The sequence below is a fragment of the Cucumis melo genome, chromosome 5 (genome assembly GCF_025177605.1).
Source record: "Cucumis melo cultivar AY chromosome 5, USDA_Cmelo_AY_1.0, whole genome shotgun sequence".
Lineage (NCBI taxonomy): Eukaryota > Viridiplantae > Streptophyta > Magnoliopsida > Cucurbitales > Cucurbitaceae > Cucumis > Cucumis melo.
The window spans coordinates 18910346-18932803 of record NC_066861.1 but is presented as its reverse complement, the minus strand read 5'-3'; the positions used below and the strand labels follow the sequence as shown (position 1 = coordinate 18932803).

At 35.7% G+C, this 22458-nt stretch overlaps 1 protein-coding gene across 2 annotated transcripts; it reads left to right on the top strand.

Moving 5' to 3' along the window:
* Positions 1–6678: 6678 nt before the first annotated feature.
* Positions 6679–19733, top strand: LOC103485877 (serine/threonine protein phosphatase 2A regulatory subunit B''beta-like). Of its 2 annotated transcripts, none has more exons than XM_051085431.1 (13): positions 6679–7302; positions 7659–7901; positions 8073–8178; positions 8246–8345; positions 12436–12541; positions 13163–13253; positions 15884–16025; positions 16665–16812; positions 16985–17094; positions 18159–18315; positions 18496–18621; positions 18710–18859; positions 19287–19733. In XM_051085431.1, exons 1-12 carry the CDS (start codon positions 7153–7155, stop codon positions 18848–18850), a joined length of 1620 nt encoding a protein of 539 aa, XP_050941388.1. In that variant the 5' UTR covers positions 6679–7152; the 3' UTR covers positions 18851–18859; positions 19287–19733. The 2 variants fall into 2 exon arrangements, with proteins under 2 accessions (XP_050941388.1, XP_008441828.1); XM_008443606.3 differs by having other exon boundaries at positions 19084–19733.
* The last annotated feature ends 2725 nt before the right edge of the window (positions 19734–22458 follow it).

Sequence of the window (22458 nt, the reverse complement as noted above, 5' to 3'; positions counted from 1 at the left end):
CATACATCCTTCTTGCCCCTCGTCGATCTGCCCCTCGCTGTACTCTTACCTGAAAAGTTAAAGAGGAAAAAGGGTGAGTATAAGATATACCCAGTAAGGGACCCACTACTGGGCCCGTTAGGGAATAACAGTTAACTTTCTATTCAGGGGTACCCTACATAAACAGTCTAGTAGTTCCGTAGAACGCACACATCAGTCTCATGATCCCGAATGATGCACGTATCAGTCTAGTGATCCCAAAGGATACACGTATTAGTCTAGTGATCTCGAAGGATGCACATATCAGTCTAGTGATCCCGAAGGATGCACATATCAGTTTAGTGATCCCGAAGGATACACATATCAGTAAGGTACACTACCCCATAGATGAAGCTAACTGTTACCCCTTAGTCCATACTAAACCGTCTACAACAGTCACACTCCGACAACGTTCATATTACAACTTCGTCATAGGCTTCGCCAGTCAGACAGTATAGGTTTAAACAACTATATCCTCAGTTGCTATATGCATATCCAATTCACACATCATTGTGACATTCCTTAGATCCAGTCAACTAGTCAAATCAGAATCAGACTCTTAGTCCTTCCACGACATAACTCCATAACCAGTATCCGAACAATAGACTGCCACATACCTAACATTAAGACTTTAAGGTCCACCGACATACAATTCCAGCTCACAACGTAGCCCACCAACACAACTACAATACACAGAACATCCGGGCATCGGTTTCTATCCGTAAACAACTCATTACACACGATGACACACAAGCTACAACTAGCGGTCACGCTACCTTTAATCAGCCAAGAGCATATAAGTGATATGTATTAGTCAAACATGCGTCAATTCATTTAGTACAATTACTAACGTATAATCCCCTGTGGATTACTATGTTTCCAGCCTTGATCCGAGGTCCAGTAGTAAGAAATCCCTTACCTGAACTTGGCTATGCCCCTTGATCGAGTCCACGCTCAACGAATCCACCTAAACGAAATCATAAGGGTTTAAATGATGACACTAGTAAAAGTCATTGTTAAATGGCCCTAAGAAACATCCTTTGACTTACCCGAGTAAAGGAGAGCTATCTCCAATTAAGCCTGTCGTGAAACCCAAGAACTTGAGCGTCAACTCCCTAATACCTTCAAGGAACGAAAGGTAGGACCATGTCTTACTCCAAAATCTAAACTCAAATCGATTATAGCAACATTAGGAAGCTCACCAAAATAATCCTTACCGAAGACTCACCGTGACCCGAAGTGGAGGAAAGAAGGCTTAGGTGGTTCGGTGAACAGGGAGCTCAGCTTGGCTTGGAGGTGATCGGCTCGATTCGGCTCGCGACTTGGGTTGGTCAGTTCGCGGCTCGGCTCGGCTTGGATCAGCTTGCGGCTCGGCTTGGATCGCAGCTCGTCTCGGCTTGGATCGCTGCTTGGCTCGGTCCTCGACTCAGCTTAGCTCGCGGCTCGCGGCTCAGCTCAACTCGCGGCTCACAGCTCGACTCGGTTTTTGGCTCAGCTTGGCTTGACTCGGCTCGGCTTCGCGTAAGTGCTTCCGAAAACTAGAGATGCGCGAACGTTGGGGCTGGTTGACGGCTTCTCGGCCACGCGATGCGACGGAGGGCGAATGGGCGTCGGTAGACACAGTCGGACGAAGGGCGCACGGCGGCAACTGGTTGCGTGAGACCGAGAGGGCGATCGGAAATGGGGCGACCGCGACGGTTGTACGCTGGCGACGACGACGGAGACGGAGACGGACGACCACCACAGAGAAGGAGACGAAGACGGACGAGTTTGCGAGTGGAATAGAAATAGATGAAGAGACAGGCGGCGGCGGCTTCGTGAGAGAACTAGAGATGAAGGAGAAGAAGAAGCGGGGGGGTGCCGGCCCGCGTTAGGGTTTTAAAAAAATTATTATTATATATATATTAAATAATAATAATAATAATAATAACAACATTTAATAATAATAATAATATAATTTATATATTATATTATTATTATATTAGTTTAAACCATATTATATTTAAAAAAAATTAAACCCTTCGATTTCTTTTTCTTCCCTCTTCAAAACCAGTCAAAAAAATTAACACCAAAGTTTTTAAATTTCCGAAAATTTACATAAAAAGATAAAATTTACCTCGAAAATTTTGGGGCGTTATATTCTTCCCTCCTTAAGGAACTTTCGTCCTCAAAAGTTTTATTCCTCGAACAATTCAGGATAACGAGCTCTCATGTCATATTCTCTCTCCCATGTAGCCTCTTCAACCCTGTGATTCCGCCATAAGACCTTAACCAAAGGAATCTCTCTATTCCTCAACATCTTCATCTCCCTAGCCAACACCTCAATGGGTTGTTCTGTATAGCTCAAGTTTTGATCAATCTTTAGTGGCTCGTAATCCACTACATGGGTTGGATCTGGCACATACTTCCTCAACATAGAAACATGGAACACATCATGAACTGCCGAGAGTGATGGTGGCAACGCCAAGCGATACGCTACAGGATCAATCCGCTCCAGAATCTCAAACGGCCCAACAAAACAAGGACTCAGCTTTCCTCTCCTTTCAAATCGTAAGACACCTTTCATGGGTGCTACTTTCAAGAACACTTTGTCCCCCACATCAAACTCAAGATCCTTCTGTCTCACATTTGTATAACTCTTCTGCCTACTCTATGCGGTATGCATACATGATCTAATTTTCTGTATCGCTTCGTTAGTAGACTGAACTAACTCAAGACCCATCAATCTCTGCTCACCCAAGCATACAGGGGATCTATAACATTTGTCGTACAAGGCCTCAAATGGTGTCATATCAATAGTAGCCTGAAAACTGTTATTATAAGCAAATTCCATAAAATGCAAGTGGGAGTCCCAGCTACCTGGAAATTCTAATGCACACGCTCGCATCATATCCTCTAAAACTTGGTTCAGATGCTCAGTCTGACCGTCAGTCAGTGGATGGAAAGCTGTACTAAAGTCTAACCTCGTGCCCATAGCAGTCTGCAAACCCTTCCAGAATTTGGAAGTGAAACGGGCATCTCTATCAGAAACAATCGACACTGGCACTCCATGTAGTCTCACTATCTCAAACATGTACAGCTGTGTCCACTTACTAGCGGTATAGATGGATTTACCCGGAACGAAGTGCGCTGATTTGGTAAGCCTGTCAACCACAACCCAAATCACTGTAAAACCTCTCAGAGTTCTTGACAGTCCTGTAATGAAATCCATGGACACGTTTTCCCACTTCCATTCCGGTATGCTCAAGGGTTGTAATAAACCCGCTGGTTTCTACCTTGGTGCCTTAACCTGCTGACACACCAAGCATTTACTAACAAATTCTGCCACCTCTCTCTTCATATTACGCCACCAATAAACCCGCTTCAGGTCCTGATACATCTTCGTACTACCCGGGTGCATGGAAAATAGGGAACTGTGAGCCTCAGATAATAATTATGTTTTAACCGCACTATCTGATGGCACACAGAGACGCCTCTCAAATAAAAGTCTACCATCAGAGGATATGGAGAACTCAACAGCTTGCCCTGCCTCTACTAAGCCACGCTTCTCAACCAAATAAGGATCGTTACTCTAAGCATCAATGATCCTTTTCCTCAAAGTCGGTTGTACCGTCAACTGGAGACAGAGACGGACGACCACCACAGAGACAGAGATGGAGACGGAAACGGAGGAGTTTGGGAGTGGAATAGAAATAGATGAAGAGACAGGCGGCGGCGGCTTCGTGAGAGAACTAGAGATGAAGGAGAAGAAGAAGCGGGGGGAGGGTGCCAGTGCGCGTTAGGGTTTTTAAAAAAATATTATTATTATATATATATATATTAAATAATAATAATAATAATAATAACAACAACATTTAATAATAATAATAATATAATTTATATATTATATTATTATTATATTAGTTTAAACCATATTATATTAAAAAAATTTAAACCCTTCGATTTCTTTTTCTTCCCTCTTCAAAACCAGTCAAAAAAATTAACACCAAAGTTTTTAAATTCCCGAAAATTTACATAAAAAGATAAAATTTACCTCGAAAATTTTGGGGCGTTACAAGATATGTTCCTACGGGATCACAGATTGCACGTGTTTGGGAACGTGCCAGTTTAAGGGTACTTCTTTACAGGACTTTAATGGAAGGTTAACAGACACCTAGCGGGACTAGTAGTGGGTCCTTGACTGAATATATGTTTATACTCTTTCTATGTTTAATATTTCAGGCGAAGGTAAAGATAGAGAAAAGCTAGCGAGTGACAGAGAAGGATCCGTGACATGCCATATGAGGACTCAGTTTTGCTTCCGTGTCTATGTGTCAGTATTTTAGTATTCCGTTTTTAATGAAAATATAGTTTCCCTCCTTTCAAGAAAGTGTCTCATGTTATTGATTATTTTTAGTAATGACCTCATCTTAGTATAAAGAGGGTCGTTACAGAAAAAAGTTAATATGAGAAAAGAATGTGAATAGTTGAAAGAATTGAGATAATTAATAATTACAATAATTAATTTTTCAAATTGAAAAATAAAGTTAAAATGCAAAAGGAAGAATTTGAAAGGTTGAAATACAAAAAAGTTAATATGAAAAGAGAATGTGAATAATTGACAGAAAATGAGACAATAATTAATTTAAAATTAAAAAATAAAGTTAAAAGACAAATTACAATAAGTAGGAAAAAAGTTAATAAACTAAATAATGGACAAAATTGAAAACAAAAAGTTTCTTTACTTCCATCATTTTATATATACTATAGATTATCGATATAAATAACAAAAAAAAAATTGAAACTATTTGCAAAATAGAACAAATTCTATCGAATCTTATATAATCGATTTAAGTTTCTTGTTATATTTTGTAAAAGCAAATTAACTATAGATATGCATAGTAAAAATTGATTTCTTTTCTCCAAAATAATTGTATTGATAAATAAAAATGATTTAAAGAAAAAAAAAAGAGAAGTAATTATTTGTATGATAAAAGAATAATAGTACAAAAAAATTATACACAATCTAAAATAAGTTATAATTACCTTACATATAGTTAAGGAAAATTTTATTGGGTAGCCTTATGATAATAAGTTTTAGCAATAATGACACATACTTTTAAAATTTTGCAAATATCACAAATTTTAATCTCTAAAATATTTTGGAGATACTTTCTACTTTTATATTTTTATTATTTCCAAATTGCCCTTATACATTCTTCTCTCTTTATTGATCATCTCCCTTTTGATGCTTCATCTTCCACTTTATCTTCTTCTTTTTTGTAAACCTCTATATTATATTTGTATTCATGATAAAAAATTAATCTGATAATAAAAAATGTTTGTTTTTCTCAAACACTATTTTTCGGTTGGTTTTCTATAGGTTCTCTAAAAAAAATTTTGAAAAAATTATCATTCGTTCAATCTCCGTTTCTGGCATATTTATCTCCTTCTTTTTTTTTTCACCATTTTTTATCCAGATTTTCGATCATCATTTTTTTTTTTAAATCTATGTTCTTTCTTTAAACTTCTTTCAAATGGTTGCTTTCAAACACGACAACATTCTCACTTTCTAAAATACATTCCATCTTAAATATTTTATTATTCTCAAACTACCATTCAATAACTTATTTCTTCTCTCGTTTTAATGTCCTAATCATCTCATATTTCTTCTCCCACTTTGTATCAGTTTGTATATTAGTGTTGTGATGTACTTATATTATATGTATTAGTTGGTTGATATACTTAGTACGTGATTTCCATTTTTTTTTCAAATTTTATGCAATTCAATGTAGTATTATTAAGTATATGAATGATGTAACTTAGCGTAGCAAACATAATATGTATCAAAATGTACTAGTGAAGTATATTAAGGGTATCATCATAATCTCAAGTGTATCAAGTGTATTTTAATCAATCGAACGTATCAGTAGATATAGAAAATATACCAATAGTACATCAAAGGTATCAAACATATGAATTGCATCAAGTGTATTAAATTTGTCGAGTGTATTGGTGAAAGTATAAAATGTTTATCAGTAGTGTATTAAACTTATTAAGTATATTAAACATAATCAAGTGTATCAATAATGTAATGTATCATGCTTAGTGCATCAAATGTCCTTAATTGATTAAGTGTATTTTCAAAGTTTAACGAATGTATCAACAACATATCAAGTCTATCAAACCAATGATATGTATCAAGTATATCAACAAAGTATAACAAGTATATCAACAATACATCAAGTGTATCAACAACACATCAAGTGATGCGTGAAAATGTTGATAATTCTAGTAGATAGATTTGTAATTTTTCATTTTTCAAATGTGGATTGGACTTGAATTTTGCCATTTTTGTAAATTTAAAAGTAATATGCTATGGACCTAATTTATCAAACTAATTTTGCTAAATTTGTAAGAACCCCCAGTTATAATGGAATAATTTGAACTACCAACACATGAAATTATAAACCAGAGTATAATGATATGAAGTCAAACACAAACTATAAGACAGTCTAAGGTAAACACATACAACAAAAATACCATAATTGTGGTTGTTTTTAGAGTTTAGTATGAATAAAGGTAAAAGTAAAAAGTAATTACCACGTGATATGCACACGTGATTTCGTATACCGTATTTTAGACGCCTTAAAAACCATAGGAAACCGCGCTTCCTATTTCCTTTCGCCATTTTCTTTCCATTTCTTAGAAGAAAATACTCCATCGGATTGCTACTGCTTTCTTTCTCTTTCTCTTTCTCTTTTTCTTTCTTTTCCATTTTTTCATTTTCTTGGGAAAATTCTCTTTCAATTTTCCCCTCTCCCTGAAATCGCAATCGATCTCACTCAAACAGTTTTCTCTCGCTTTCCCTCCTTTTCCCGGCCCCCAATCACCCATTTCAATCTCGTTGCCACACCCACCATACCCTCTTTCACTTCCCCAAGATCTGGGACTTTCTTCTCTTCTTTGTAGCTCTGAATCTGATCAACAAATTTCTGGGTTGCATTCTTTTTTGTAATCTTGATTTGTTCTTCTTCAGGATGCTTTGAGATTTATTGTCTTTCGAGGGTTGGAATTGGCATCTAGGGTTAACTGATTGGTGGGGTGTTGGTTGATATCGGTACTGGTTCATGCGAGACTCACGCTCTGGTTTCGATGAATATGGAAATCTCTTGCGATGTGGCGTCCTTGGACGCTGAATTGTTGCAGCTGGCCGAGGTCTCTCCTTTGTCGATTAAATCCAATCCTGATTTTGTTGAGAAGCTGTTTGAGCAGTGGCTTTCGCTTCCTGGCACTAATCGCTTGGTACCCTTTCTGTTCTAACCTTGATTTCCTTGGATTACAAAGCTTGTTGAATTGGGGAAATTGTTAAATCATGGATTTTTAATATTTGGATGAAAATCTTGCTTTTTTATTTAAAACTTGTGAATTTGAGCCGTCTTAGTCATTGACACTCAAGAACATGTCGTGTGTGCTGAAAAGATCGTATCTTGCTGAGTGTCTGAATGCCAGTTTTGGGAATTGAGAGTTGCGTTTCACTCTTTTCTTTTTTTTCTTATTCTATTTTTGTGTCCTTGATTTTAGTTGGCATTGCTTCATCTGTGGTTTGTGCGTGTATGGAATGTAATTGAATTCGTTATTTATCTATTGTATCTTTGCAGGTGACGTCACTGCTTAACGATGCAAAGGCTGGTGTACCCTTGAATGTGCCTGGAAATTCTTCTAGTCCTCATGCTTCAGCTAGCAATTCACTGCCTTCTATATTTCCTGCTGGGAGTGCTCCTCCTCTATCACCCAGAAGTTCATCTGGTTCCCCTCGGGTAATGAGACAGAGGGTTGGCCCTTCTAATTTGAGTTCCCCACTGAAAGTGATTAGTGAGCCAATTAAAGAACCAATTCCGCAGGTTAGGTGCTGAGTTTACTTGATTATCTTTTGTTAATAATTTTAGAGCTATGCTTCAATTTGATATGCATTGTTATCCGTCTTTTATCTATTTACCTTTACCATTATCAGTTGAATTTGGTTTCCTGGGATTATGATGACAGTTCTAATTGGTCAGCTTTAAATATTGCAGTTTTACTTCCAAAATGGACGTCCAGCACCAATTGACATAAAAGAGCAGTGCTTATTCAGGATCAATCAGGGTTTTTATGGACACGTGGATGGATTACAGATCCATGGTGAGATATCTCAGAAACTCATGTCTCATTTCTCCAATGGACATTAACTCTCCTTTTGTTATGCCAGAATTTAGGGCAATTACAAAAGAAGTATGCAAGCTGCCATCATTCTTTTCCACTTCTCTTTTCAGAAAGATAGATGTTAATAGCACTGGCATTGTGTCAAGGTAGGTTTCTCTAGTTGCTGAAGAACGCTGTGTCTAGCTTAGCTGTTGTCGCTCTCTGTTTCTCTGTATTTTCTCCCCTATGAAATATTCCATAAAATGTTGCTAATATGCTCGACTTTACTGCTAACACTGTTGTTGTTGCTAATAGGCAATAGCTTCGTGAGGAAGAGTGAATGATTACAAAGTTACAAATATATTCAGCCTTCAGAAAATTGTAATAGTTGAAATTACATATTTTCTAGTTTTGTTTTTTGTAGACCTTCCTTAAATGAAATCCTAATGTCTTTTTCAACTCTGGGGGTTTAAGTATAGAATTTAGATCTTCAACTTGCCTTCTTATTTATTGTTCTTTGATGTGATCAATGTAGGGAGTTCTCGTCCTTGGATGTTCCCAAAATAATAACATTTGTTTTAGGGGGGTTGCTTTTGTGGGCTTGGTTTTTTGTATGCATTTTTTATTATTATTTTTTTCCTAAAGTTGTTGATTCTATATATTATATGTATTAAAAAAAGTTGTAGGGAGACTAGATATTATTTTGAGTTTTGTTCCTTCAAGTCCTTTGAAGTCCTAATACTTGGTTTGTACTTAACGGTGGAGTTGAATTGGGGGATATTGTTAATGCTAATTTTACGATGTGGTTAATTTCTCAATTAGCACGGTCAGTAGACACTTTTTTTAAAACGGAAACAAGATTTTCATTTATGTAATGAAATAAGACTAATGCTTGAAGTATAGAAGAGGAACCAAAACACATAACTCAATCTTGCCCATAAGAACAAGAAATTTAAGACAAACTCCCCTAAAATCTGGATTTTTCTTATGACTAAATGTCATTGAGAAGAAAGGAAAGAAAAATGTCTAGTTTTAGGTTATAGAGTGGCAAAGAGTGTAGATCTTTTGAAGAATATTTGGAAATTGTGTTTACCAGAAACCATTCCCCTGATTTCGTTTACCACCTTGACTTACTTCACTTCTCGGATTGGAAGTAAGAGACTTTCGGTATGGTAGTGCTGGAATGCTTTTAATTACTACCGGAGGCTAGAATGTTTTTCACAGATTAATAAAAATGTTTCTTATCCAAAAAAGAATGTGGAGGCCATGGTTGAACTATGCGGTATGTTAAGATGTCGCAAATGGAAACAACATGAAGAATCTAGGACAAGAATATGACATTACTTACAATATTGAAGGAAAAGGCGTGGCCTCAGATGTTGAACTCCTCCATGAACTCCAAGCCCTCCTTAGCTATGGGCCATTGCTATCACTTGACTTGGTTAATGTCATACTAAAGCAGATCCTCCAATTGGGCAAGGGAGTGAGCTCCAGAGTTAAAGGAGGGATGCCTTAGTTTGACGACCTGGGCCATTGCTATCACTTGACTTGGTTAATGTCATATTAAAGCAAGATCCTCCAATTGGGCGAGGGAGTGAGCTCCAGAGTTAAAGGAGGGATGCCTTAGTTTGACGACCTTACTTGAACAGGATCTGTTCTATAGGTTGTACATCTGGATCTTTGAGTTCTAAGGGAGGCCTTAGTTTGTAAAGAGGAGGTCAAATGAAAGTTAGGTTGTGCTGGTTGACAAGCTTAATTTGGTGCAGCTAGGGAACACTCTTGACAACATTTGTTGGTCTTTGGAGGGGTTTGGTTCCCAACAAAGTCCATGGGTGACAAGATCAGAGTATTAATGTACCCCAACAACATTTGAGCTGCAGAATCAGACTGGAGTGTTAGTTACGTGAAGGGAATTATATTATTATTACTATATTTTGTGTGCTAAGATAGAAGCATTTTATGTTCCGAAACTGAGTCATTTTTTTGTTGTTTAGGTAATGTTAACACCCGGGTAGTTAAAACAAAATTTTAGAACCATTTGTCTTGAGCTTTTTCTTGTGTTAAGCAAGTTGCACTTTTATCAAGTGGTTTTCCCCTTATACAAAAAATCCTCTAGTAAGTTTGCGTTTCAATTGCTTCCTTTCATAACACCTAAAGGGGGTGTTTTGGCCACCAATTTGAAGCTGGTGGAGTGGACTATTATAGCTCACTTCATGTTTGAGGTTCCAATTATAGTAGTTGGTGTTTCCAGCTATTATAAAATGTAATTGACTAATTATTACTATTTTGAACCATCTTTGCTATATCATTTGGTATTTCCTATTGCATTTTTTTCTCTTTGTTATAGTGTTTACTATTTTGTACCTAGGCTAAAACAGTGCACCCTAAACACAGATTGTTATAGCCATACTGAAATAGTCATTCCTTAAACACTCAGTATTGTAGCCCACAGATTATAATAATCATTGATAATAATAACCGATTTTGTGCCCCAAACACCCCTAAGATTAGCATCCTTTGATCTAATTTGATTTGGAGGTAATTGTAATGAAAGGTCTAATTGATTGGCTTATGAAAATTTTGGATATTAATTGACTCAAATCATAAGGGTTAAGTTGGAAAATCCAAATAAGGTTAAAGTTTTGGGTTCTAATTGATACAACTATTAGTTTAGTGTTTTAGCTGATGCAAACTCCAAAGTGTAGAAGTATGAATTGATACTTGCCCTAAAATTTATAGAAATTTCTTATATAGGTAAATCAATAAACTAATTATGGACCCAATATGTTAATAAACTACAAAGCTTAAATCGTTAAATACTAAATAATCAACATTTAATTTTGATTAATTTTTTTTATGGTGGGGATTAAATTGTTACAAATTTGAAAAAGGACTTGGTTGTTACAAGATTGTAAGTACGGGGACTAAATTGTTACAACTCACTTTAACCTATAAAAAGCTTGGGAAGGGACAGACATTTCAAATTTGGCCATGGCTTCAACAAGAAAGGATTGCTAGCCATGGTGGTTCAAGATTTTGATGAGAAGTTGGAGATAGATGGAATGGCTATGCAATGAATGGAAGAGGTAACACCAGAGATGAATGACAGTGACGAAGAAGTGGATGGTGGAGAGTTATTATTGAGTCGGTTGGTGTGGTTGGATTGGATGTGCCTAAGACCTGGAAAAGTGTGAGAGAAACTGGTGTGTTAACCTGTGGTTGTACTAATTGATTGTGGCATAGTGCACATTCTCATCTCTTTAGAATTGGTTAAGAAGGTGAGCTTACCTTTGAGTGAAACATTGTCCTAGAACCTATCAAACCAGAATTAGTCACTTTGAAAGTTTTTAGATTTCTCTCAAACCATTATCTTCAAAAAAACTGGAAGTATAGCTTCAACCAAATTGCTCCAGCTTGACAACAATAAGGTGTTCCATAAATAAGTTGAAAAGCTGCAACATTAATATCCTTTAGACAGCAGTAGCTCTAGCCAAACGCTTTGAAGAGATTTAACCAACAAGCAGGGGCATTGGGTTATAGCATAAAGAGATGCAAATCATATTCGTCCTGTGTTTTACACAAAAGCCTTCAGCTGGGAGAGGATGCATGCAGCACTGTTTCTTTCCAATGTTTTGATATCTACAAACCTTTTTGGGATGTTTTTGTGGGCATGTTTTCTTTTATTTTTTCTCGATTGAAGTTGTTGCTTTCATTTCAAAAAACAAAAAAAAAAAGGAAATCCAGAAATGGCCCCCATATTTACATACTGAAGAGATTCATTGTCAGGATAAATCAAAAGAACCTCAAAACTCCTTTTGGACATGGGCAGGACCGGGTGTGTCACGCATGAATAGCTATATTGGTTTGGAATGACTTTGAGGTCATTGACAAGCTAAGACTGGAAAATGAAGCTACTGATGCACTATCCTGCTTGCATTCTTTGGTTGATTTAGTTTGCATCAGCGTGGTTGGTGGGTTAAATACAATATTATAGTGGAACATTCTGTAGTTTTATGGCACATTCAAATTGTCACGATGAATGGGATTTTTATAGGTCTAATGGTTGTCTTGTGAGGTTAGTTGAGACACTCATGGACAGACATTAGCTATTAATTATTGAAAAGAGAACTTTTTTGGTTTCTCTTTGCTAGATTTTCTTCTACTTGAAGCATTTGTCATATTCTTGTAAAGAAATTTTTATCATCACCATCATTTATTCGAAACGCAGAAAATATCATCATCGTAACTATGTTGCAGGGATGCTTTTGTCGAGTACTGGATCAATGGAAACATGTTGACACTGGATTTACCCACCCAAATTTTTAGGATTTTAAAGCAGCCGGATCTCAAGTATCTGACTCAGGTTTCTTTCTGTTCTTAATCATTTACTTTCTTCTCTTATCCCCCGAGTCCTGATTATTCATTTGTAGCATTAATTTTGTTTGATTATTGATTCTATGGCAGAAAGTTGTTTTTTTAGTGTTGGTATAGGCATAAACAACATGTTCTATCAGTTCCTTCTCCACCCCCCCTTCAGTGATAAGGGAGGCTTTTCATGGCGTGCTGGGGTGTGTGCGGTTATTTGGGATATTTGGGGCGAGAGGAATGCTAGGGTGTTTAGGGGTAGAGAGAGGAGGGATAGTGAGATTTGGTCTTTGGTTAGATTTCACGTCTCTTTGGGCTTCGGTTTCAAAGAACTTTTGTAACTATTCTATAGGGAACATTTTACTTAGTTGGTTCCCCTTTCTTCAATAGGGTGGTCTTATGGGTTGGTTTTCTTGTATGTCCTTGTATTCTTTCATTCTTTCTCAATAAAAGTTGTTGTTTTCATCCAAAAACCATGTTACTTCTTACCTATATTATTGTATCCAAAGATCATATCCATTGAATGGTTAAAATGATATTGATATCATTCTGAAGTAAGCATAAATGTGTTATACATTTAATCTTCTCGGTAAAGGTGAATATTTTGATTTGATTACAGGATGATTTCAAACCTGTGCTTCGAGAACTTTTAGCAACACACCCAGGGTTAGAATTCCTGCAGAGCACTCCAGAATTTCAGGAAAGATATGGTTGGTGCTTTTTTGGCTGAATTGTTCAGCTTTAAATGGATGATATTTCTGGTTTGCTTTGTACTTTCTTTTCCCTTATACTTATGTTCATCTCTGGTTAGTTTAGTTGACTCGTTTCATTAATTTTTAAACTACCAAATCTCTTTCATCGTGATATTTATGTGAAGTATAAATACTTGTTTTCTTTACAAAAAAATCCTGAAACCCACATTTCCTTAACCATCTTATTCTTTTTTTATAGAAGCCTAAATCATCTTATTCTGTAGACTTCAATGCCATGATCTCTTTATTTCTTGTATACCAAGGTAGAAAGCCTAGTGAGTACTTTATGATCGTTATTGTGTCCTATAGAATGGGTTTTAAGTTCTTAATGTAGTTCAAAGTTTTAATGTTTAGGTAGCTATATTATACTAATGGAAGCTTTATGTTATCTTGGTAATTTTTCATTTTACAAGCAAAAAATCTGTCCATCACTAAGTTGATTCCAATGCTGAGTTGGTGGCTTGTTTCTAGCTTATATGGTGGATTTTTTTTTCTATGCCCATGTATCCTTCCTAGTTTTCCTCATCAATTCAAGCTTTCTAAGATAGGATTCATATCTGTTTATCTGATCCTCTGGAGTCGGAGTATTTTTATATTGAGGATTTGGTCATGAGTTGGTACTCCCGTTTTGTTATCCCCTGTCCTTTGGTTTGGAAAGGCCTTGGTAGATTTGTTGCATTGTACTGTTTCCCTCCTTTTTCAGCCAGATAGAGATAGACTGGAACTTCAAGGTTTCAAAATACTGGTCTGAAGATGGTTGGTTATTGAACTGTGTTGTATAGCTATCTTCCGGAGGTAGAAAAATTTTGTCAATTCTTGCTGGTGCTGATGTTAGTAAAAAGGATGTCTCACTTGTTGTGATTTGCTTAGAGATTTTATTAAGCAATTTGAGGATCTTGCTATGCTTTCAAATCATCAATTGGTTAATCTTCTTAAGATGAGTGGATTTTGGTAAAGGAAATAGGGTGTTCTCTAGCCTAAATAAGGTCTTATCCTAATAGTTACGAGTTACCTCTTTCTTTTTTGGGTAAGAATAGAAAAGGGAATGGTGGAAGTAGATTGGAGTTCAATTATGGTAACCTCGAGGCTGTTAGGTCATGATGATTGGATGGTAATCAAACATCACTTTGAAGCTTCTTTTGTTATTAAAATCTGTTTATGGATGATAAAGGCTTGCTAAAGATGGAAGGTGGGAAAATTCTTGGTGGTTTTGGCAAATGGAAGACATCTGGTTCTTTTCATGAGAAAATTGAGATATGTCGGCAGAGAAGCATAATATGCCTAACTTTACTGTGTGATATGGTGGGCCGGTGTAGCTTTTGGATTTAAATTTGAAGTATTGAACTCATGGATGCATTTAAGCCGTTGGGGAGTCCCTTATCGGTATATCTTCCTCAGCCTTTAACAGATTGGAATGTTGCTCAGCCAAAATGTTAAAAAGTATATTTGTGGTTTTGTTCTATTGGTGGTAGAAGAAATAATTTCATTAGTGCAATTGAGAAGTAGACAAAGGGTTGTTAACAAATGACCAAGAGATGGAGGACGAGGTGTGTCATCACTTCTCCACTTTGGCTCAGTTGGTTTTCCTCCCCATTGAAAGCTCTCATGGCTTTGATAAAATAAAAATGATGGAAAGTTGATGCAGTACTTCTTTTGGGGCAAGGGTGAAGTTGAAGGACATAGGTGCATTCATCTTCTTAATTGGGTTAAAAGATTTGGTTTGTTCTTTGGGCTACTTGGCTGAATAATTGCTTGATCGTTTATTCATTCTCCTTCTCTCACTTTGGCTTGGCATTGGTTGTTTAAGGAATTCAACTCTTCTTTTTCCTTACCAAGTAGAGTTGATTATTGGCTGCTTGAAGTCTTTGGGGGGTGGTTACTTGGAGATAGAAGGAAGGTCTTATGGGCTATTGCAGTTAAAGAGCTTATTTGGAACTTGTGCCTTAAAGAAATTGGCATTTTCGAGTATAAGTCGTCTTCTTTTGACTCATTTTTTTGTAACACTCGGTTCACAGCCTGCTGGTGATAGACAAAAAAATAGGAATTTCTTTTGTAACTTCTGCTTATTCATGATGATGATCCAATTGAACTGGAAAGCTCTGTTAAAGCTTTGTTGTCTTGTTTTCTGAGGGAGTTCTGGGCTTTTTGTCTTGTCTTCCCCCTAGCCTTTAGGCTGTCCTGTTTGGACCTCTTTGTGCATAATACATATACATATTGTTTCTTACCTAAAAAGGATATGGCACTGGTTTGCTGTTGTCATGCTGTGCAGTTCATCCAGTTGTACATATTGTTGATTTTTCTTTCGTTTGCATCAGTTAAGTTGACAGTAGCATTGTTGGTTAGGCACTGGTGTGCGTTGGAATTGACCTTGCAGTCCATGCCAGATGCCTGCTGTTGTATACAATTTATGTTTTAGGCAGGGGCTTGATACTGGGTTCCCTCAACTCAAGGCTTCTTGCTATGATACATCATCGTAAACCTGCTTGATTCCAGATTCTTTTTAAATTCACTGTTATAATGCAACCAGACTACGACTCTTTATACCTTTTCTTTTCACTTTTCTAATGAACTTTTATTTTGTGAACCAGCTGAAACAGTAATATATAGGATATATTACTATATAAATAGAGCGGGAAATGGTCAGCTTTCACTTAGGGAGCTCAAACGTGGAAATCTGATTGATGCAATGCAACATGCTGATGAAGAAGAGGATATCAACAAAGTTTTGAGGTAGGTTTATGGATGAAGATTTTTTTTCTTGTGTTGTGATAAAACGAAAGAAATGGGCGTATGTTGCAATATATAACTCCTTTGCTCTACACCATCGTTTTCTATCTCCCCTTTCATATTTATTCTCATTCTTTCTTCTATTTTATCTTCCTCATGATTTTACTATTGTTTCAGGTTCTTTTTTGTTTTATTTGAGTCCATTGAAGGGTTTCATGAATTTTCTCAAGTTTTTGGTTGGATGGATTTACAATATACCTTTCTTGTAACTTTGAGTTAATACGTTTGTTTCTTCAAAAAGATAGGCAAGGGTTTTGGTAATGCTAGTCTCCCTGATAGAAGAGATTGTAAGAATTTGATGGTTGTGTCTAAATAAGTTGCAATTCGATAACTGTATCTCTATTTAGTGCCAGATTTTGTTGAATCGAAGCACTAAAATGCATCCCACCTATATGAATCTCTCTTTCTCTTCTCTCTAGATGCGGACTATTGAAAATGTGAAAGATAGAGATGGCCCAAGAAGAAAAAAAGAAGAGAGGACATTTATAACTTCCATTTTCAATTTTCATGTTATGTTGATGCATATGCTTACCCAGGTCTTCTCTTGATTGTTGTTTAACATGCAGTAATTGTTAATTGTAGGTACTTTTCTTACGAGCATTTTTATGTAATATATTGCAAATTTTGGGAGCTGGACATGGATCATGATTTCTTGATTGATAAGGAGAACCTTATCAAATATGGAAATCATGCACTTACCTACCGGATTGTCGATAGAATATTCTCTCAGGTTTGTGATATTGCGCTTTTAGAAATGATTCATTTAACTAGATAACAGGTTTCAGTTCTAAATGAAACTTTCTTAGAATCTGTAAGACTTCATTCCTTTATTCAGTCGCTGTTTTATTTATGAAGTGAGTACTAGTGTATTAACTTCTATAGATGGTTCCTTGTGCTCGTAGGTTCCAAGAAAGTTTACCAGTAAGGTTGAAGGTAGGATGGGATATGAAGATTTTGTTTATTTTATATTGTCCGAGGAAGATAAATCATCAGAGCCTAGCCTTGAGTATTGGTATGTCCGTTCTCATTATCTCTAAATTTTAAGTGAATATTGGTTTTTTCTAATACTTTTACCAGGTCATATTAATTGTTTGTAAGATGGCTCAAGTCTTCAGGCATTATTATTATTTTGGATAAGAAACAATTTGATTAATCTTGAAATTACAAAAGAGGAGAATGAAATCCAAATCCTTAACTGAAGTAGTTACAAAAGATTTCTCTGATTGGTAACAAGATATACAAAAGTATAAGATTTGAAAAAGAGGCAACAGTTGACTTTAAGATATAATTAAGTTGGTCATACTATTCATAGGGTATTAAAATGGCCTCTCCTTGCTTTGAAAAGTTCTCTGATTTAGTTTTTTCAAAGTGACCCAAAAGAAGGATTTGATAAAGTTCTTTATAAACCACACTTTGGCTTTGATGAAGTTGAATCAAAGATGCTTCTTCCTTCAGTTTTCAGGCATTATAGCCAATAAATTTGATGAAATGTGTGCAAACTTGATTAATGGCTTCCTTTTTACCTTTGTCCGAGGGATTTTTCCTTTATTTTTTGTATTCAGCTTATTGGATAGTCCTTTTTTAAGATTTGCTCGTTGGTTTCTCCTTTCTCTGGACATTTTTTAAAGTACAGGTCCAACAGTGCATTTATTATTGTAAAGATGAAAGAAAGTTACAAACTAACGCTATTTGATTTGTTCATTCATTACAGTTCTGAAATTATAGTTTGTCTCTAAAGGAAGTGCTACTCAACTATTGAATGCATTTTTATAAATTTTCATCTACGTTTTGGTCAAAGCGTTTTTGTGTGTATATAATTTTTTGGCTCTTGTTTAGGTTGTTTATAATACTTGAGGAAGTTACTGTAACTTTGTAAAATTTCATTTTTTCAATGGATAATCTTTTGGCTCTGGTCCAATGTATGAGAGAGAGAGAGAGAGAGAGAGGACATGGTTTTGTACGCATACACGTCCTTTTATTGAATAACAGCTGATAAGACATCATATTTTTAGTTGCTTTGGATTTCTTGAGCCTGTTTGTGACATACCTATTGTGATGATGCCTTGTTTTTTCTAGGTTCAAGTGCATAGATTTGGATGGTAATGGTATTTTAACACGGAATGAATTGCAATTCTTTTATGAGGAGCAGTTACATCGTATGGAATGCATGGCTCAAGAACCTGTGCTTTTTGAGGATATTTTGTGCCAGATAATTGATATGATTGGACCAGAGGTTCAGCTTCTACTCCTTTATTAGTTTTGTTCTCCTGTGTTAGGATGTGTGTCCAATGTTTTTGAAGAATATCATGAAAAGATATCCTATTGGTATTATCATCTTTGAGAACTCCAAAAATTTTATAAATTAATAAAAGGATACTATTGCGCTTTACACATTGTTTCTTCTTGCTTGCAGAATGAGACTTATATCACTCTGCGAGATCTAAAAAGCTGCAAGCTTTCTGGAAGTGTTTTTAATATTCTTTTTAATCTGAACAAGTTTATGGCCTTTGAAACGCGTGATCCATTCCTTATCCGCCAGGTAGATGAATGTCTATTTTACGTAGCCATTGCACTAGGATCAGCTATGATAACATGGCAGGTGACAGTTTTGACCTTGTGGCATGCAGGAACGTGAGAATCCTACTTTGACAGAGTGGGATCGTTTTGCACATAGAGAATATATTCGGCTTTCTATGGAAGAAGATGTTGAAGATGCCTCCAATGGAAGTGCAGAGGTTTGGGATGAGTCTCTTGAAGCTCCATTCTGAGTGAATTGGGTAAGCCAATAGTTTTTCAGGACAATAATTACTGCCATGAAACCAATAGTTGAAATTCAGTTCAAAATAATCACAATAATTACTGTCATTCTGTCAGAAAAGCCATTGCTCTTAGTATTCTTTTGTGCTTAAAACAAGCTGATATTCCAGCATTTACGTAATTAGACATTATTCCCCATTGAAAGGTTCAAAATGTAGAGTTTCCGTTTGGCTCTCTTTTTCAGGGAGCAGATGTATAAGCGGCTTGGCTTGAAAATTTTCGTTTTTAAATTGGCCACCAGTTGAAGAAATATACCGATGGATCAGTTCTTATGAATGAGACTGCAGACCGCTACAAACAACCATGTTAGAGGGGAGGGGCCTTTGCAGCTTTTACTTATGGAATGTCTTCTCTAATGTTGTTGCTCTTCTCAAACACGAATTGCAGGTCTCTGATCGCTGCTTTGACCAATTGCGTCTATCGCATGGGAACATCCTGTAGATTGTACTGATACGACATTCTGTAAGTGCTGTCTGCTTGGCACAGGTCAATAATGCAAGGCCATTTATTAAGTTTAGAACACTGCCTTCCTTTTTTGCCCCTTCAATCTAAGCCTATTTATATAGATAGATATCATCTAAGCCCCTTCTTTTTGCTTGTAATTTTATTCTGTTTCTCAAAATAGGGAAAAAAAAAAGGAAAAAAAAAAACTCTTCCCTTGATTGTCTTGGGTGGTTCTCTGATGCTTTCATTTGTATGACTCTTTATTTTGAGTGAAAGGGCGGGTCAGTCTCTACCTTTTATATCTTTTTTTTTTCTTTTTTTGTGTAAGAGCTGGGGATTCTTTTCTTATTTATGAATATTCATTTTAAAAGTTTCCTTTTTTCCCCTTCACTTGAAAGAAAGACTTCTCTCCGTCATCTCTCAAGTTAATAATCATTATTTTCCTTGATCCCTTGACCAAGGATGTTTATTTTCCAATCCATCATTTCATTTTAAGCACTTTTGTAATTTGTTTATATCCAGAGCTATTTGAAATGATGAAGTTTTGGTTGAGAGCTGATCAATATCTAATACATACTCTTTTTTCATTCAACGTTTGATATATTGTTTTCTGTCATGGACTTAACATCATTATTAATTTTCTTTTGATAGCAAATAATGCAAGTACTATGACTTTTGTGTGTGTTTGACTTGGTTGAATTTTCAAACTCAACAATCTTAAGGATAATTCTGTTGTCATTTGTAACCTAATTTTAAAGCTTATGAATTATGAAAATACTATACTCACTTTGTTTATACTAATGAATTATCTTCTAAATATTAGTTGACTTCTAGTAGATCTCTACATAATAAAGTAAGTTTTTGAACCAACTTCCACCCTCGAAGTCTCAGCCACTCTCTCACTTCAAGCATGAGGTCTCAAACCTTCCATTGAAATGACTAAAACCTCTATTAAACAACTAAGAATGTGTTAAGAAGGGTTCAAAATTCAAATTGACCAAACCCCAAAACTATTGACAAAAGGAGGATTCAAACTAGACATTGTAGAAGTTTTCCCCTCTTTCTGTGTTTAAACATCTTCGATATCCCTTCAAACATTTGTATTTGATTTGCATGTGGTAATGTCTGGTATACTAAATATATCTATGGATTTTATAAATGGTGTACGATATTTGGAGGGCATGTTGAAATACTAGATTATGAAGTAAACTATTTTAATCTTGGTTATAATGTTTGTGTGTTTCTATTAACCTCTCCTTGGCACCGGACCAGATAGGGAATTCCCTCTTTTAGTTGGGGCAGAAACCTCTTTTTTTCTTGTAATAGGATCTTAAGTACCATTTTTGGTCAACCACGTATATCAAATGGATTTAAAACGTTAGTGCACACAAGCTCATCGGGCTATTAACATTGTATCCCTAAACTTGGAAATTTGTGGAATTTTAATTCTTAAACTTTTAACCAGTTATATATTATTAAAATGAGTTGTTATTTTATAAAAATTTTGCTGTTATGAAGATTTATTTTCTTCTTTCACATATTAGTAGATAAAAATCTGAAAATAATATTTCTTCTGTATTTTTTTATCAATTATTTTCTATCGTGCAATGCCAGTTTTAACCTAAGTTGATGGCAAAAAAAACATTAAGTAGGCAGACATTAAGAAAGCATGTTCATCAAGAAAACCGATTTTCTTGATGGCCAAAATATGTCACAAAAAACTCTTTCTTGGTGTTTTTAGTCGACCAAGGAAATCTCATTGACATTTTTTGCTCATCAAGTATATGAAAAAATCCATCAAGAAACTTTCTTTCCTTATTCGTGTTGAACATAAAAGTTAGTTGATTTCGATGTGTTTTTGTCATGCCACGTCCCACATGCGATCTAGACCTTGCTATGCGGCACGCGATGCGATTTGAGCTACCCTGACGCCTCAAGATGAAACGCCAAAACACTCCTGTCAACTTCTTGAACTTAAGCTTAATTGCCTAGTTCCAACACAATTAACTTACAACTTGATGCTTAGACAATAAGTGATAAGAATTTACATAACACGGTGGAAATTAACAACCAATCTCTTTTATTTACTTAACAATATGTGTTCTACGATACACTTTACATGCTTCCTTAAATATAGGAATTACAACATAAGCTTTAAATGCCTTCTCCAGCTTCAATGCATGTAGCTCGCCTTACTCGACCAAACTTGGCCTCAACGCATGGTAACCTGGGGAAGGGAAAACTTAAAACACGTCAAAGCTTAGTGAGTAAGTTTTTGAAAACCTTTTTAGGCATACAATATATGAAATCATTTTCATAAACATGACTTTCATCGCCTCATTTCATAAACATAAATCACAAATTAGTCTTTCATATTCTTTTCTTTCGAGAACATGAACCATTTTCACTTATAGACTACTGTAATGTTCTTTTCATCAAAAGCATCATTTGAAGGATTTTCTGGTTCATTTTCTATTGTCCAGGCCGCTAAGCTCAATACGCTCCTTTTACGTATTGGCAAGCTTCACACTACCATGCAATCTTTTTTTACATGTTTACCTTACTCCTTATGTGTACATAATAATTAACACATTAATAGGAATAAGACTAATGGTTTATTCGAAACACATCATACAATCATCAAACATAAAACTTAAATCATAACACAAACTTTCTTTCGAAATCGTTCCTTTTACTAACATTAACATATAAACAACATTGCAAATGAACAAGGAATTTAGAAGAAAAATTTAAAATATTAACACTTTGGAAAAACCACTCATAAACTAATTTCTCTTCTTCAGAACGCCTAGTCCCCCAAAAATCCTCCAATAGGACTCAGCATAACCTCCTTTTCCACTAACCTCTTCTCCTATTTATACTAATTCTAATTTGGATTAGTCAACCTTAAGTTATTATGAACTCACCAGTTCCTACTTAAAATACTACACATGTAAGCTTAACGTTTCTCTTATCCATTTTTAGCTTAAGTTCTTACACGTGACCCATTAATTAAGTTCAATTAGTAGATTTTTCAGAATTTTCTTTACTTTTCAAGGCCTAATTTCATCTCAAGTTTGACCTTCAAAATGCCTACTATATCTTGTCAATAGAT